The 16,251-nt window shown below is 50.0% G+C and overlaps 7 protein-coding genes across 7 annotated transcripts; 4 read left to right on the forward strand and 3 right to left on the reverse strand.

Moving 5' to 3' along the window:
- Positions 1–124: 124 nt before the first annotated feature.
- On the forward strand, positions 125–1,940 carry ATG3 (Atg3p; the record flags this gene model as incomplete). Its single annotated transcript, XM_076633512.1, has 8 exons — positions 125–142; positions 237–444; positions 536–691; positions 753–1,023; positions 1,091–1,187; positions 1,305–1,713; positions 1,777–1,811; positions 1,905–1,940. The coding sequence occupies 8 exons, from the start codon at positions 125–127 to the stop codon at positions 1,938–1,940; spliced, it is 1,230 nt and encodes a 409-aa protein (XP_076486561.1).
- A 1,516-nt stretch (positions 1,941–3,456) lies between these two features.
- Positions 3,457–4,423, reverse strand: JCM6883_004629 (copper transporter family protein; the record flags this gene model as incomplete). Its single annotated transcript, XM_076633513.1, has 6 exons — positions 3,457–3,550; positions 3,622–3,680; positions 3,747–3,810; positions 3,874–4,135; positions 4,196–4,295; positions 4,361–4,423. 6 exons carry the CDS (start codon positions 4,421–4,423, stop codon positions 3,457–3,459), a joined length of 642 nt encoding a protein of 213 aa, XP_076486562.1.
- A 703-nt stretch (positions 4,424–5,126) lies between these two features.
- On the forward strand, positions 5,127–6,133 carry JCM6883_004630 (uncharacterized protein; the record flags this gene model as incomplete). The annotated part of the gene is made up of 3 exons (XM_076633514.1): positions 5,127–5,384; positions 5,457–5,855; positions 5,915–6,133. 3 exons carry the CDS (start codon positions 5,127–5,129, stop codon positions 6,131–6,133), a joined length of 876 nt encoding a protein of 291 aa, XP_076486563.1.
- Positions 6,134–7,151: 1,018 nt separating this feature from the next.
- JCM6883_004631 (uncharacterized protein) lies at positions 7,152–7,929 on the forward strand (the record flags this gene model as incomplete). Its single annotated transcript, XM_076633515.1, has 2 exons — positions 7,152–7,269; positions 7,337–7,929. The coding sequence occupies 2 exons, from the start codon at positions 7,152–7,154 to the stop codon at positions 7,927–7,929; spliced, it is 711 nt and encodes a 236-aa protein (XP_076486564.1).
- Positions 7,930–8,253: 324 nt separating this feature from the next.
- On the reverse strand, positions 8,254–9,106 carry JCM6883_004632 (uncharacterized protein; the record flags this gene model as incomplete). Its single annotated transcript, XM_076633516.1, has 2 exons — positions 8,254–8,906; positions 8,974–9,106. The coding sequence occupies 2 exons, from the start codon at positions 9,104–9,106 to the stop codon at positions 8,254–8,256; spliced, it is 786 nt and encodes a 261-aa protein (XP_076486565.1).
- A 435-nt stretch (positions 9,107–9,541) lies between these two features.
- Positions 9,542–11,666, reverse strand: GCD1 (translation initiation factor eIF2B subunit gamma; the record flags this gene model as incomplete). Its single annotated transcript, XM_076633517.1, has 7 exons — positions 9,542–9,582; positions 9,657–9,760; positions 9,828–10,042; positions 10,126–10,681; positions 10,757–11,040; positions 11,112–11,341; positions 11,417–11,666. 7 exons carry the CDS (start codon positions 11,664–11,666, stop codon positions 9,542–9,544), a joined length of 1,680 nt encoding a protein of 559 aa, XP_076486566.1.
- Positions 11,667–11,903: 237 nt separating this feature from the next.
- On the forward strand, positions 11,904–15,651 carry DIS3 (exosome catalytic subunit DIS3; the record flags this gene model as incomplete). Its single annotated transcript, XM_076633518.1, has 10 exons — positions 11,904–12,369; positions 12,434–12,861; positions 12,939–13,746; positions 13,826–14,004; positions 14,125–14,231; positions 14,296–14,577; positions 14,653–14,776; positions 14,840–15,288; positions 15,367–15,511; positions 15,583–15,651. The coding sequence occupies 10 exons, from the start codon at positions 11,904–11,906 to the stop codon at positions 15,649–15,651; spliced, it is 3,057 nt and encodes a 1,018-aa protein (XP_076486567.1).
- Between the last annotated feature and the right edge of the window lie 600 nt (positions 15,652–16,251).

A 16,251-nucleotide genomic window follows, 5' to 3' on the forward strand; every position in this document is an offset into this window, starting at 1 on the left:
CGGTCAATGTATCGGTATCGTAGAAGGGAAGTGGAAGAGAAACGAACGATCGTTCGAAGCGACGCGTTCCCCTCTCCTTCACCTCCCTTCGATACATCTACGCTCTCTGAACACGACTACTATAATGCTGGGCTCCATTCAAGTAAGCGATTCCTCCTACGCGACCGATCGAACGAGCGCTGACCCCCACCAACTCCTTCATCATCTCTCCCTCTCCCTCCCTTTCCCACCCGTAGACACACTTCTGGGCCGTTCGAGACTACCTCTCCCCAGTCCTCCGCGATTCGAAATTCAAAGAAACAGGTCGATTGACTCCGGAAGAGTTCGTCGCGGCGGGAGATTTCCTCAGTTACAAGTTCCCGACGTGGAACTGGGAAGCCGGGGAACCAGGGAAAGCGAGAGAGTTCTTACCGAAGGACAAACAGTATTTGATCAGTAGGAATGGTGAGCTCTTCTTCTCTCTCGTTTTGCGTCCAGCCGAAAAGTTGACTGATCTTCCCTCGTCCGGCGCTCGTTCGAATGCATCTCGCTATAGTACCTTGTTTGAGACGAGTATCTCAGCTAGGTCAACAAGGTGGAGCGGGAGAAGAGTACGCGGAAATGATCATGAATTTCGCTCAAGAGGAAGGAGTTCTCTCTTCAGGAGGCGGAGACGACGATGATTGGGTCGCAACTCATACGAACTCGAATGGTGAGTTTTCTAGCACTCGCGTTCAGCCGTTCGCATCGTGCTGACCCGTCAAACCGTACAGACCCGAACTCGACGACGGAAATTCCAGTGATTGGCGAAATTCCAGATCTAGATCCTTCCTCCTCTACCTCCTCGACAGCAGAACCTGCCGACGAATTATCACACGAGATGGGAAACGCTTCTCTCAGGGAAGACGAAATTCCAGATATGGATGATATCCCAGACATGGACGATATGCAAGGGAACGAATTTGGTTTAGTGCAAGGTGGAGACGACGAGGATGACGATGCCGTCGTCAATATTCAACCTTCAGATTACTCGACTACACAAAGGTGACCTCTTCCCGGTTCTAAAGGGAATTGAATGAGGCTTGAACTGACGAGATGAAATCGTGAGCAGCTCGGATAATTTGGTTCAGGTTCGAACTTATGATTGCATGATCACTTACGACAAGTACTATCAAACTCCGAGGATGTGGCTGCTAGGCTACGACGAGGTGAGTTCTACGAGTCGTATCGCAACTTTCGATCCATTCCAAAATCTGACAGAATTCTCTCCCCGTCTCTCGTATTCCACCTTCAATCGATCATCACGAATCCCTTCGTTAATGTAGCAAAAACGACCTCTTCCACCTCAATCCGCCCTCTCCGACGTCTCTTCCGACCACGCCCTCAAAACCGTCACGATCGAACCTTTCCCTCATTCGTCTTCCCTCTCGATCGCTTCCGTCCACCCTTGTAAACATTCAAACGTCATGAAACGGTTTATTGAGCGAATGGATCGAGGAGTGAGGGAATTACAACGAAAGGAGAAACAGCAGCAATCTTCGGAAGATAGTTCTGCCTCGACGACGACGACGACAAGTGGTGGTAAGAAGGAGAAATCGAGATGGTTCGGAGGAGGAGGGAAGAGTTCGAGTAGTAGTAAGAAGGAGAAAGAGAATGTGGAGGGAGAGGAATTGGTGGAAGGTTTGAGGGTCGATCAGTATTTGGTCGTTTTCCTCAAGTTCATGAGTAGTATCGGTGAGTCCGTAACTCTTCCATTTCAGGGGAGAGTAACAACTGAGGAAAACTCGAGCTGTGCAGTGCCGACGATCGAGGTTGACTCGACGACTACTATCGTAAGTTTTCCTATTTCATGCGACTGTTCCGCACTGTCCAGCACTCACCACTCGTTGCGACATAGTGATCGCAACCTCGATCTCGCTAAACAGACACTATACGCCATTCTCCTCGCCACCTTCTTTTAAGCGAAGTTCGATACCATTTTCCACCTTTGCTTTTCCGTGCGATGTATTTCTTCCTCCTCTTTCGTCCTTTCCTTACGTCACTCCCTTCTCGTCAGCGTTTCATTCCGCTCTCTGTCGCAATCGAATAGCGATCTGTAGAATTCACAAGATTGCCGCGAGGAAAAGAAGGATGGTCGATTCGAGCTCAATCGCTGAGACTGATTTCGTTCTACCTCAATTGAAACCGAGTCAGTCGGATCAGCAAGGTATACTATATCTCTCTTGAGCTTCAACCTTTCTTGAGGCTCTGAAACATCTGCGACTCGAGCGCAAGGTCAAAGTACAATCAGAATCGACAATCCATTTCACATCCCTCGAAACAGAAATCAACAGCAACCCACGACGGAATCCTCCTCAATCGACTCCAACTCTCATCGTACGTTGTCCCGTTTCTCGACGTTCACAACTTGCTCCTGTTGCTTCAAACGAGCTCGATACATTTTCCTATACTGAAATCTTTCCCAGAGACCGTATGCGACGACCTGACTCCACCGAGCAGACCGCATCGGTGTTCTGCCGTGAAGATGTAGAGGAGTGGAGCTCACGAAAGAAGTGAACAAGTAGATTGAACCGAGGACGATTAATCCGATTGGACGGACCGAGAGAGTTCGACCCGGCATAACTGGTTTCGCTTTGTCCTCTGCTACATTCCTACGTAACAGATGAGATGTCTCGATGGTCAGCGCATCGAGGAGCTGGGTAAAGGCAAGAAAGTGACGATTTGAGAACTTACTCGACTGCAAGAACTCGACTGCCCCGCTCGTCGGCCCTCTCTTTTCCGCCTAGCTCCACTGAAGTCTCTACTTTATCGCCCGACGAGAGAAACGTGCTCCGTTCGCCTCTTCGAACAACCGTAACGATCTTGATTCCTCCGGAAAAGTTTCCAGGATTTGCTGGGACTGGGGAAGGAGCAATTCTCCACCGATCCTGACCGCTGTGATGTATCTTCATTTTGATAGGATTCCCTCTTAAGCCGCTCGAGGGAGGAGAGGCGATACGGAGGGCAGCAACAGAGGAGAGGAGAACGAAGAGGGAGAAGAGAAGGAAAAGGCGGGTTCTGGTGAGTCGGGACATGCTTGAGGTTTCTTCAGGTAGCTGTAGGAGCCATTCGGTCGCTTGAAGGGGTGCAAGAAAGCGAGAGGGGAGAGGAAGAAGCCGAAACTGATCAAGATGGAGGATGTGCGAAAGACGGGGAGCCGGGCTTGAAGGGACTTCGGATAGGGCTCAGGCTGGTGTGAGAGGATATACGAGTGAGCTGTGCGTTGGATGATGCAAAGCGAGGGAGAAGAAAAGTAGAAGAGAATCGTTTTTGGCTCTCGCGAAACAATTTCGCTCAAAGCTCGCAGTCTAACGTCTCTTGATAAGGCTACAGACGATAGCGACGTATTACAACAGCATATAACCTTGGGAACCTGAAGCTGCACGAGCAAAGAAGTCTATCTACAAGTTCTGCTTTCCTCGAAAACGAAACCCCGGTCTAATGACAATTGATACCTTTGCCATCCAGCTCGTCCCCTCCTCCCCCTAGGTCAAAGTTCCGTTGAAAGGTGAAATGTCCGACGAAAGCTCCTCTGCGCATGGTCGCTCGATTTGATCAGAGCTTGAAACGAATCAAACGAGAATGAGGGAGGGAAGAACTGACAGGAGGATTGAGGCGATGATTTGTAGGTTGTAGGACATGACTAGCAGCATTATATAGAACTGTTCGACAAAAGTGTCTGAGCTTTCGATGAACGACTGACTAAGGAGAGGAGAGAAAGACTGAACGGTGAGAGCTACGTGAACGACGTAATACAGTGACCTCCTCGTTTGAATACTCCATGGTAGCCGTCTACTCAACACCGCGACTCGCTTATCAGTCCTTCATCCCGTCATAGCAAAAGACTCGACTTACACAGTCCCGAAAACTCTTCCACCTCGCAACATTAGACCTTCCTCCGATCCATCGTTCATTCCTACTCTCCTTCCTCCTGGAGTATTCAATCCCAACCCGACTCTCGGCGTACCGGATGGACCTGACACAGAGGAAGAGGAGGATGGAAGGGGAGGAATCGATGAAGGTTGGAAAGCTCCTCCCCTGTATTGAGACCTTAGTTGACGATCGAAGGATTGCAGCGACAGGCGTATCCATTCACATAGAATCGAAATGAACGTGACTGGAACGGAAGGAGAGGAGTAAGCTTTGGGAGAAGGGAGAGAGGGAGAGTTGAACGAACCGAGTAACAAGTACGGAACTACTTGGCTTTTCGACTTGATCTGCAGTGATTCGAATACTAGACAGATCCCAACTGGATCTAGATTGAATACCATGTTCATCTGAGCGAGTTGAGGGAGTGAATTAGCCTTAGTTAGATCGAACAATCAACTAAGTGAGAACTCACTGTACAGGGCAGAGAGCGATGTGGCGAGTCCGGCGTAGGCATATGGTGTCCTCCATGATCCATTTCGAACGTCAAAGAACGGCTTCGGGTGCGAGCGAGAGGTGTTCGATATTGAAAGAGCGATCGCGATCGTTTCTCTTTTCTACCTCTCACTTCTGCTCCGCATTTACCGACAGCGTTACATTCGACTAGGCGGCTACACACTGTCCAGACCGAGAAACGACTCAAGCTCCCTCAAAGTTCGCTGCCGACAAATCATCGAATGTCCTCCTCCCCCTCACTCCCCTCCCGGTCCCTCGCACTCCCCCGAGACCCGATCAATACCAGCACACAGGCACATTCAGCTCCAACGCGACTGCTCTCCGACAAGCCGTTATCGTCCTCGCCGGCGAGAACTTCGGATTCTCGCTCTGCAACCAACTCGAGGCGATTGGCGAATGTTTCGGAGTCTTTGACGAGTACGAGGAGGAGGAGGAAGCTGAAGTACGGTCAAACGTCGACGAAGATCGAATGGAGGAGTGATCAAACGATTCGTCCCTGTGTCCTGTTGTTGTAATCATTCGACATTGACGCAGCCCCCTAGGTCTCGCCGCGTGAGTGACAGACTCCCTGATACATCTACGTCGCTCATACGGACAGAGCAAGCTCCCTTACTCGGCGGTCTAATCTTTGACGCATTCGAGGGTCTGAGCACCTGAAGCGATCTTTTCTCCCTCCTCCTCTTCCTTTCTTCCTCTCGCGTTTCCCGCCCATCGACTCCGACACAATGTCAGGAGTCAATCCCGAGCGGTTCGAACAATACCTCTACGACATAGGCGAATTCACCATGGACTGGGCGAAATCTCACAGCGACCACCTTTTCACAATCGCCGATTATTCTGACGTCTCGCTGCTCTTGAGCAGGTGGAAAAAGTCAATGAGGGAAAAGTTCCATCCGAATAAGCCTCTTCTGAGGAGCCCGCATGAGAATCTGAAACTTTGGCGGGTCATAGAATGGAACTTTCTTCGTCGGATGGATGTTGCTGTACGTTTTTACTCTCGCTGTTCCAACGGTGCTCTCTCGCGAGACTGAAAACATTACCGAACTCATTCGCAGGTGGTGTGGTGGTCGAAGCAGGAATCGAAGTGGCTATTACGAAACACTTGGTCACCTCATGACCTCTTGATCCTATCGGAGGAGGGGCTCAAACAGCCATACAACCCAGACAAGGAAAAACTTTCTTCAATCGCATGGATCAGGAGCAAACCGAACCTCGATGTACCGATTCGGGAGCTGTTCTCAAATCAACAAGGGTTCGAGAAAGCGTTGGATTTAGCTGCGGTTGTACTGAGGTTCTTTCATGACCCGTCGCCCGCACCGGGCGAAAAGGATAAGTGGGTCGACGAAATGACAACGCTTTTCAAGGATCTGAGGATCCAGGCTCCAATATTGGCGAGAAGATTCGTCTTCATTCTCCAAAAATTTGCAAATCAACTCGATGTTACTCCAGAAGGGGTACGTGATTCAGCCTGCTTTTTCTCCTTCCTGTGACCTGATCGAGCCCTCACTATCAGGCCGTCGACGAGAACGGCAAAATCCGGGAGGCATGGACGAAAGCTGGAATTATTCGACGACTTCAGACTCCCGAGGATCCAATTTTCCATAATTTCGAGCTTGTTCCTCGCTCGAAACCTTCACACTCCCTCCAGAAGCGAATCAACAGTCGTCACGCGGCTCGTATGGGAGTCCCGGTCTCGAAGGAAGAAGCGAAAGATGGAGGTCGTTATTTCTGATCACTCTGCCTATCCTGTACCCTTCACTCCTTGTCTACCCTTATAGACTTCTCTCTATCCCTTCACCTCGTCTTGCCTGCTCCTTCTCTGATATAGCCGTCGCTTCTCGCTTCAAGAAACCCCTTTTTTTTGTCTCTCTTTTCCACCGTCACTGCTTCTGAATTGACCATGATCGGGTTCTATGTATCTTGCATCCGCCCTCATCTATTCGACGAGAGCTCTCCATAGAAGCGTGTGAAGGATACCGGGATTGCAGACGCACTCAACAGGATTTGATCGCTGACGGTCGAGCTCAAAACTCCAAACTTTGCCTTTTTCTCCCCTTCAGAACCGTCCTCAACCCCCCAATTTGCTCTACTCCTGTTGCAAGCCTTCAATCAAGATGGACCCTGATTGATAGGGTTCTTGAGGGACGGAAGCTCGTTCGCATCTGAACGACTCGGGATCCGATGGTTGAAGAAGCTGTTCCAGCAAAATCGACCAGGAGTTCTTCCAGCGAGAACCTCATTCCCCTTGCCTTTACCATCGAGGTTTGTCGCGAATAGATTGAATGGGTTGTTTTGACGGCAACGACAGGGGAAAAGAGAAGAAACGACCTCAGAAGTGCAGTTGAGGAACTCAAGTTGATCGAATCGGTTCAAAGCCGCAGCTAGTCGTCACGAGGGTATTCTACTCTATAACCAGGTGGGTAAAATGCCTACCTGGAGGAGTGAAAGTGGTGAACAGCCGGGTTTAGATCAAGAAATGTTGAACAATGTCACTCACAATACAGACGCTTGAGCGGGTCGTGAGCACAAGGACAGCATAAGCAGACCTCTGAGATCGATCCAGAGCGGTCGAAAGTCGTAAGCAGCTCTGGGTGAGATGGATCGAAGGTCAAAAGGGAACTCGTCTCTCTCTTCCTCTCCTTTCACTCCCACCAGACCAACCTCGATTATAACAATCTGAGCTCGAAGACATAGAACGCAGCTACGACTCGCTAGAGGTCTCGAGTCGGCTCTTCCTGCCGGGGTCGTGAATGCCTCAACCCTCTCGATCACTTTACCACAGAACATTCAAGCGACACTCTAGCACTCTAGCATCAACGCAAGAAGAACCAGTCACGAGTCTAGACGGTTCGATTGAGGCAATTTCAGGTGAGCGAATGTCGAACTCGTCAAATCCTCTCTTACACTGATTTGGCTCTTCTTCCCACGTTCACAGCGCAAAACCGTCCACGAGCTTATTCTGCTCCGTCATCTCTTGCGAAATCCACGCTCACACGAGAAACCGTCAACTCGAGCGAACGTAATAAACTAATTCCGAGTCATCCAAATTTTCCTTCTCACGAATCACCCTTCCCTCAAACACCCCCTCGACATCACTCCCCAGACGCTCACCCTCACGCACAACCTCACCCTCAAGCTCACATTCACTTCCAGCTCCCTCCCCCAACTTCCCATCATCCTCGTCTCAAATCCCACCTCTCTCATTCTACTAGCGCAGAGATGAGTGAAAACTTCGTTTCAGATTTAACCTCGGCGCTCGAATCGATCGCTCCAATCCCGGGACAGCATCGTCCGTTACATGGAACGCAACATTCGACGCCCCAAGACGAAGCTCAAAGGGATTTGACCGGGTTGAGGAGGGCGAGGGTGGAGAGTTTGAAAGTACCGGTTAATTCACCGGAATCCGAACAAGAGGAAGAGGAGATGGGGACGGGAGATTTGGAGTCGATACTGAAGAGAGGGGAGAGAGAAGCGAAGGGAGAAGAGGGCTTCAAGACGAAGAGAGAGAAGGAAGGACGATGGGATTGAAGAGAGTTGGGCAATAGAAACAGAGTAACGAGAAAGTTCGCAGTTGCACGGTAGTAGAATATCTCAATCCCTCTGTTGGTTCAATCGTAGAGTGCTGGTACCGCGATCGATCGATATCAAGACGGAAGAAAGTAAGCTCGAGACTGCGAAAAACAGCAAATCGTGCGCTTCTCTCTGCTTGGTCCAGAGTGAGCAGAGCGACGAGAATGAACGAATGGCATGTACAGATTCAACCATGGATATCAACAGGGCAACAAAGTAAGACACACGACCAACGACAACCGAACGGACAATCCAGATTTCGCAATTCAAACTGTTGATTCCCTATCCATTCTGACCGTTCGATTCCGACTGACTTCCCAACTCATTCCCTAGATCCCTCCCATCTCTCCCATCCCTCCCTTTCTCCTCCTCCGAAGAAGCTGCTCCCGAACTGACCGGTACGCCCGTTTTGACCGCTCTCCACAACCCACTCAAATCCCTTCCTCCATCTCCTCCTCCTCCTTGGTTCCTCGTCCTTTCATCTGATGCAACTCCTTCCAAAGCGAGCGTGAGGTCGGAAACGAACCCCTCCATTCTCGGATTGACTAGATGCGCTAACCGATCTTTTTTCGCATGGTAACGATCCGAGTAAGGACTCATGACCCTCGATCGAACGTAGGGTTTGTAAGGGTGTTGTTGATGGAGAGGAGGAACACGGGGATGGGGAATCGCATCAGGGGAATGATGACGAGGGGGAGTCTGCGGGAAACGAGAGTCGCGCTGGTAAGAGTCGGAGAAGAGTCGATTAATTGAATTAAAGACTTCGGAATCTTGAGAAGAGTAAGAAGGCCGATCGGTAGTGGTTGAATAGGTAGAGGTCGAAGCGGAAGCGAGGGGGAGAGAGCGAGACGTTCGAGTGTCTTCGGAACAAGTTTGGTAGGTTAATGGTTGGGGTCCAGGACGGAGACGATGACGACGAGTCAAAGGAGGACGACCTGTCGTTGAGGAGTCAGCTCGACTGAGGAAAAGAGAGAGAGAAAGAGAGGAAAAAGAAAATCTCACCTCGTTTTTGTTGATGTTGTTCAAACGAAACGATATCTGCGATGTCTTCCCCTTCTTCCTCCACTTCAGATTCTTTGCCGCCGCCGGCAGCACGTTGTTCGATGAATTCAAGACGAGGAAGTCGTTCAGTCATCTAGTGAGTGAGGTCGTACCGAGTCGATTTTTTCGTGTGAGTCGAGAATTTGAGGACGAGCTAGACATATCAAGTAGTTAGAGGGATATTCACCTGTTATAGGCAATTGGACGTGAGATTATGAGGGCGGGTGAAGAGAGAGAGAGAGGGAGAGAGGGAGAAAGGGAGAAAGGGAGAAAGGGAGAAAGGAGAGGCAAGAAAGTTGTCATGTGACGAATTTTTTCTGAAAAACCACTCGGATCGAGCTCGTCCTAGCTCAATTCCCTTTCCTCTCTGATGAAACGTTACATTATCAAAGAGCTGATGAGGTAGCACACGGTGAGAACAAGAATTCGAGAATGAGCAGAGCCACAAAGATCAGCTTATTTCGCGAGGTTTCTCACTCTGCTCTCTGTGCGAAGAGTAAGCTGTCTTTTTGCATTATTTGCAACGTTCCTATTCATCCCCTACCGTTAACTGTTCCCCTTTCAATTGAGCTAACCACCCACCTCAGTCAATCAGCTCTTGAACGTCTCTCGAGGGAGAGAAAAGGAAGAGGAAGGAAACTCACAATCCACCGCAACGACAACCCCCTGTCCAAGCTCACAATCCCTCAAAACGGCTCTATCTTTAATCACTACTCCATTCGAAATGACACAATTATCCAATTTAACACTACTCATTCACATCCCCTCGTCATCAGTATCTTCTACTTCTCACAAAGAGGAAGAAGGGAACGTACTTCTCACCAATACTGCACCCTTCCATCAAGACACAATTAACCAATTTCGAATTCCTCCCTACCGCTGTCCCCTTCCCTAAAATACATCTCTTAATGCCCACCTTCTCTCCCAATTGAGCGTAGACTGTTGGATGCAGAAAAGAATCGGGGGAAATGAATACTCCGGAGGGAGTACTGGTCGGTGAGGTGGTTTGAGCGGGGAGAAGCTTGAGTGCCTACACTCACAAGAGAGAGAGAGAGAGAGGAGTCAGTAGAGAGAGATGGGAGAGGAGAAAGGGAAGGAGAGAGTGGGACGAACAGCTCGATTCAACTCGATGTAACCGGGAACTGTGTTCCCTCGGGCACAGAACCCGTCTGAATCATTCCAGATTACTATCTTACAACCACCTGATCCAGAACCTCCCGCCGCGACGTTCGTGGAGGAAGGAGAAGTATGGGATGGATCGAGCCAGGATGTTCTGGGGAGGAGAGCGGGAGTAGGAGTAGTCGTTCCGGGAGTTTGGGGTTCACTTCTCGAATTTGTCGAACGCGCCGCTTGAGGTTGTGTCGAGGGACTCGTGTAAGTTGGGAATTGAGTAGTACTTCTACCCATTGCTAATCCCCCTCCCGTTCCTGTTCCTTCTGCACCTTCACTCCCTTTCGAACCCGCCGAAGCGAGAGAAATGTCCTCGATCCCTCGTTTCCTCCAATGAGTCCTCGCGATCCACCCAACCAAATCCCGAACCGATTCAAACGATTTCAATCGTCTCAGAAGCTTTGGGTCGTTCGTCGTGCGGAGGAGGGGTAAGAGGAGGGAGGAGAAAATGTACAGTTGAGTAGGGAGGAGTGAAGTCGTTAATGTTGGAGAAGGATACCTAATTCCACTCGTTCACTTATTAGTTACAGTCGTTCACTCGCTCTAGAGAGAGAGAGAAGGGAAGGGAACTGACTTTGAGAGGAGACTGGTTCTGATTGGTACTTCATCCTGATCGAATTCGTCCATTTCCCTCACATCCAATAACCTCTCACTCGTTTTATCCCACACCGTCAAGACCTCTGGAGGACCCCTTTCCTTTTGTGCTGCGGAAGCGACTAGTCCACTTGAACGGGTAGAGAAGAGGGTAGTGATCAGGTTGTGAGAGGTTCGATGACGATCGAGAAGGGAGGCGAGGGAGAGAGGAGACGAAGGGGAGGGCGAGAGGAGGAGATCACAGGGGAGGAGGAGGAAATCCGTCTACTCTCCCATACTCAGATCCGTGTTAGCTCGTTAGAGAGAAAGAAGGGAAGGGAGGAGAGACGACTGACGGTGATTAAACCTTTCTCTGCGGCCCACATCAATACTCTGACCGTACCTCTCGAAGCAACATCTTCCGGAATCTCTTCCAACTCTACTTTCGCCGTCGAGGGATGAGAACCACTCGATCCAGATCCAGAGGAGGAAGATTGTCCTGACGAGGAGGAGGGAGTTGATCGTCGAGCTCGGAGATGATGTGACATGGGTTTCGAGATTGATTCAGGGGTCAAAACGAGAATATCTATTTACTCTCATCATTCCTCAGTCAGCTCACGCCAAGAGAGGGAGATAGGGAAGAGAAGGGAGAGCTCTGTACCGAATACACCTGCCTGTTCAACTCGTTCCAATACCCAATCAATCATTTTCCTCCCCGCAACCGGTAACAACGCTTTCGTTTGTCCCACTCCCGAGCTCGAGGCGGATTGTTCATCTGTTGTTGAGGAGGGAGAGGAAGAAGGAGTTGGAGGTTCAACGAGTGGGAACAGGTCAACTCCGTAGCCGGCTAGGAGCACCGCTCGGAATTGAGGTTTCGGTAAGAGAGTCGGGAGGAGTGAGTTGGGGAGCATCGTAACTCAGTCGAGGGAGCTGATCGAGGAGGAGAGAGAAGGGAGTCAAAAAGTGTTAGCCTGCGATTCGGGCTGGACGGGGAGAGATCAATCAGAGAATAGCTCACTACTGCCTTCTAGAACAGTCAGAACTGACTAGCGCTGGAAGTTGGTGAGAGACAGACCTTCATCAGTTTGAAATCTCCGAGAGAGTTTCTCTCCTCTTTCCTCTCACTCTCTACTCGACTAATCTCAGCGATGAGTGAATCAACCCCCTCAAGTATCACGATCCTTCGCAAACGACCCGCCGGACAAGGTGGCGCTTCTTCAACTTCATTCTTTCGCAAAACGGCCCGAGGCAAACTCCAACGAGTCATCCGAGAACACTACTTACGTCCTGCATCCGATTTCCAATCCCCTCCAACTCTACCCGAGGGAGTTCAATGGATTTTACCCGATACGAACGCGATTTTACATCAATTCGATTTCATCTCCTCACAGGACTTTCCCGCTCCCTTGTTGGTTGCTCAGACAGTGTTGGATGAAGTTAGACATAGGAGTTTACCATTGTACAATAAGTTGAGGACTTTGATCGATGAGGATTTAGAATTGGAGGATGGAAAAGGGATGATTAAGAGAGGTTTCACCGTTTGGAATGAAGCGATCGAGGAAACGTTCTTGGAGAAGGAACCTGGGGAATCTCCGAATGATAGGAACGATAGAGGTACGTACTCTTCCCTCCCTCTAACTGTCCGCGTTCTTGGACTGAGCGACGTTCCTGTTTTCAGCAATTCGACATCTCGCATCTTATTACACTTCCCTCCTCTCCTCTTCTTCTTCCTCCTCTTCTAACAAACGTCAAAAGACCTCCTCTTCGACCTCTTCTACTCCTTCTACTGCTTCCGCCCCTCTCGTCCTCCTGACAGATGATCAAGCGAACCTTTCCCTCGCCCATCTCGCCTCGATCCCCTCCCTCTCAATCCGTCAATACCTCTCTACCCTCCCTTCTTCGACTCAATCGAAACTGGTCGACTTGCTCGCCGTAGACGGGATCGGATTAGATAGAGACGGTAAAGGAGGGAAAGGAGGAGGAGGAGGAGGAAAGAGGAAAGCGTTGTATGAAGAGTATTTACCTACGAGCGTTTTGAACGCGGGAGTTAAAGCAGGGAAATTGTTTCAGGGTCATTTCAATCCGAGTCAATACAATTTCCGTGAAGTACGTCCACCCATCCTCTTCTCCCCTCCTCTCGATTGAAAGATATGCTGATGAACTCGTTCTTGTGTTGCGAATAGGCAACGGTAAATGTTCCAGGAAGGGATAAACCGATCCTGCTCTCTGGACTCGAATCGATGAACAGATCCGTCGCGGGTGACTTGGTCGTCGTCGAATTGTTACCCGAATCACAATGGAAATCGATCGGAGAAGAAGTTGTCGATTCCGATCAACAAAAACAAGACGACCCTGACTCCCTCCCCACCAGCGACGAAGCCACCTCGAGCGCACCATCAGGGGACGCCTCGATCGTCCCTACCCCTCAAACCCTCTCGACTCGCGAGATTCAACCGACCGGAAAAGTCGTCGGAATCACTAGACGCGCTTTCCGTCCTTACGTTTGTACTCTCGACCTCTCTTCCCTCCCTCCATCGGCCTTGACCTCCTCTACCTCTACTACGATCCTCGCCTCCCCTGTTTCGCGTCAAATCCCTCGAATTCGAATCCTCACACGTCAGGCGGCTCATCTCTCTTCTCAAAAATTCCTCGTTTCGATCGATCGTTGGTCGATAAATTCTCGTTACCCCGAAGGACATTTCGTTCGAGTTTTAGGAAGCGTTGGTTCGAAAGAAGGAGAAGTGGAGAGTTTGTTAGAGGAATGGGAAATCCCTTATCGTCCTTTTTCTTCCTCTATCCTCTCTTGTTTACCGATCGAGGGGGAAGGGTGGAGGGTACCGAGTAAAGAGGATGATCCGAAGGGGATTTGGAACGGAAGGGAAGATTTGAGGGAAGAGATCGTTTGTTCGATTGATCCACCAGGTTGTCAGGATATCGATGATGCCCTACACGCTAAACGTTTACCGAATGGAAACATTCAAGCGGGAGTCCGTACGTCTACCTTTCTCTCTCTCCTTCGAGCGAGGAAACCAGGAGAAACTCAGGAAATCGAATGATGATGATTGGGTAGATATCGCCGATGTTTCTCATTTCGTCCTCCCCGATAATCCAATGGATACCGAAGCCGCTTCGAGAGGAACGACGGTGTACTTGGTCGATAAACGAATCGATATGTTGCCGCATTTGTTGGGGACGAATTTGTGTTCGTTGAGACCTTATGTTGAGAGATTAGCGTTCTCTGTTATTTGGGTGAGTCAAAGCAATCTCTTTTCCCTCTCTCTCACCTGAGAATCGTCGTTGGCGCGCGTTGCGCGAAAAGGGAGGGGTACGTGAAAGAGCTAATGAATTGGTTGTTGGGAGAGTAAATAGGAATTGAACGAGAATGCAGATATCGTTAATGTGAGGTTCACAAAATCAGTGATCGCTAGTAAAGAAGCGTTCACTTATGAAGCTGCTCAACGAAGAAAAGATGACAAGTTCGTCCTCTCTCTTCTCTCTTCTCTTTTCTCTCGCTAACTCTCTCCCTCTTTCTCTCTCTAGATCGAAGACCGATTCACTCACTGAAGGTATCCGACTCCTAAACACTCTCGCGCTCCAACTTCGCGCGAAACGTATGGCCGCGGGAGCGTTGAACCTCGCTTCACCCGAAGTCAAGATTCACCTCGAATCTTCCGAATCGACCGGTCCGATCGATGCCCCCGTCGATGTCGAAACGAAAGAATTGTTCGAAACTAACAGTCTCGTAGAGGAGTTCATGTTGTTGGCGAATATTTCGGTCGCCGAAAGGATTCAGAAACAATTTCCTCAGACTGCAGTTCTACGGTACGTCCTTCCCGCGCGTTCTCTATCGGTGTTGTTGAGTCGGTAGACTGATGTAGAGTGTTGGTGTACGCACAGTCGTCATGCTCCGCCACCGAAAACGAATTTCGAAGTTTTACAAGACGTTTTGCAAAAACGAAGGGACATGACTCTCGATGTTTCTTCTTCGGGTGCTCTCGCTGCTTCTCTCGATGAATGTGTCGTAAGTTACCTCTCACTCTCCTCGTCGAACTCGAAAGCTCAACTCCCCGTCGGCGTTCTGCAGGATCCGTCTTTCCCCTCGTTCAACACCCTCGTCCGAATCATGGCGACTCGTTGCATGCTCTCCGCCGAATACTTCTGTTCCGGTTCGATCCCTTCCTCCCAATTCTCTCACTACGGACTCGCCTCCCCTATCTACACCCATTTCACCTCCCCGATCCGTCGATACGCCGACGTACTCGTACATCGTCAACTCGCCGCCGCGATTTCTTCCCAACCCCTCTCGATTGGGTTACAAACGAGGTCGTGGGTCGATAAGACTTTAGAGGTGGTTAATAAGAGACATAGGAGTGCGCAACAGGCCGCGAGGGCTAGTATTGAGTTTTATGTCGCGTTGGCGATTCAGAGGAGGGAGGAAAGAGCAAAGGAAGCAGTGGGAGGTGCGCAGAAAGTTAGGGCCGAAGCATTCGTGATTAGGGCGTTTAGGAATGGAGTCGCAGTTTTCGTTAATCAGTAAGAACGAGTCTTTCTTTCTCTCTCTTGGGGGCTGATCGTCAGAGATACTGATGGAACGGGTGCGTGTGTGAATAGGTTTGGATTAGAGGGATTGGTAACGTTCAAGAGGGATAACGAGTACGATGCCGAAACTTACGAAATTACGATTCCTGATCGCGAGGGAAAGAAACATAAGATTGGGGTATTCGATAAAGTCGTCGTCGAGATCGGAGTTGAAAAGGTAAGCACTCACTCACTAACTCACCTAGATGGTGGATAGCAGAAGCTGATGACGGATTGGCGAGCGAATAGGATAAGAATACTCAGAGAGGGAAAGTCGTGATGGCTTTGGTTGAACCGGTAGATTCGAGAGCGTTGTAGATATCCCGCGCGTGAACTAGCATGATTATTTCGTTCCATCAGCACAGGGCGTGCCAGAGAGAGCTCGATGGCGGAAAAAGAGAATGAAAAGAGAGGTCAATTTATTTGCGAAAAAGATGACTCGTCTCTCAGCGTTCCTCTTCCCGCTTTTCGTATAATGAGACTCTGGCGACTCGTAGAGCACAAGTTTGGACTCAGTGCGACGGAGTTGAGTTTTTCGAAGGTTTCGGATGAAGGTTTTCCAGCTCAAGCCCTCCCCCCCACGACCGCAACCGAATTCCGAACTTTCGGCATAGCTTTTTGCCAGCTCGAAGAAATCTCATATTTCCTCACAGTCTCTTTCCCAATCTCTCTCTCTCTCTCTCTCTCCTACTACCCTCTTTACACCTCCATCGCCGCTCAGAAGGCGCTACCCCCACATCAAGCTCAGTTTATTCCAGAAATGACCACGATCAAAGAGAAAGCGAACGCATCTGCTCCTTCTGGTTCTACCTCTTTGAAACCCGACAGTGAATACGAGTATGTTCATCCCCGGGGGGGGGGGGGGGGGGGGGCGGGGGGGGGCGGGGGGGCGGCGGGGGCGGCGGGGGGGGGGGGGGG

Source organism: Sporobolomyces salmoneus, assembly GCF_050403485.1.
Source record: "Sporobolomyces salmoneus JCM6883 DNA, S_salmoneus_JCM6883_v1_ctg39, whole genome shotgun sequence".
Taxonomy (NCBI): Eukaryota; Fungi; Basidiomycota; class Microbotryomycetes; order Sporidiobolales; family Sporidiobolaceae; genus Sporobolomyces; species Sporobolomyces salmoneus.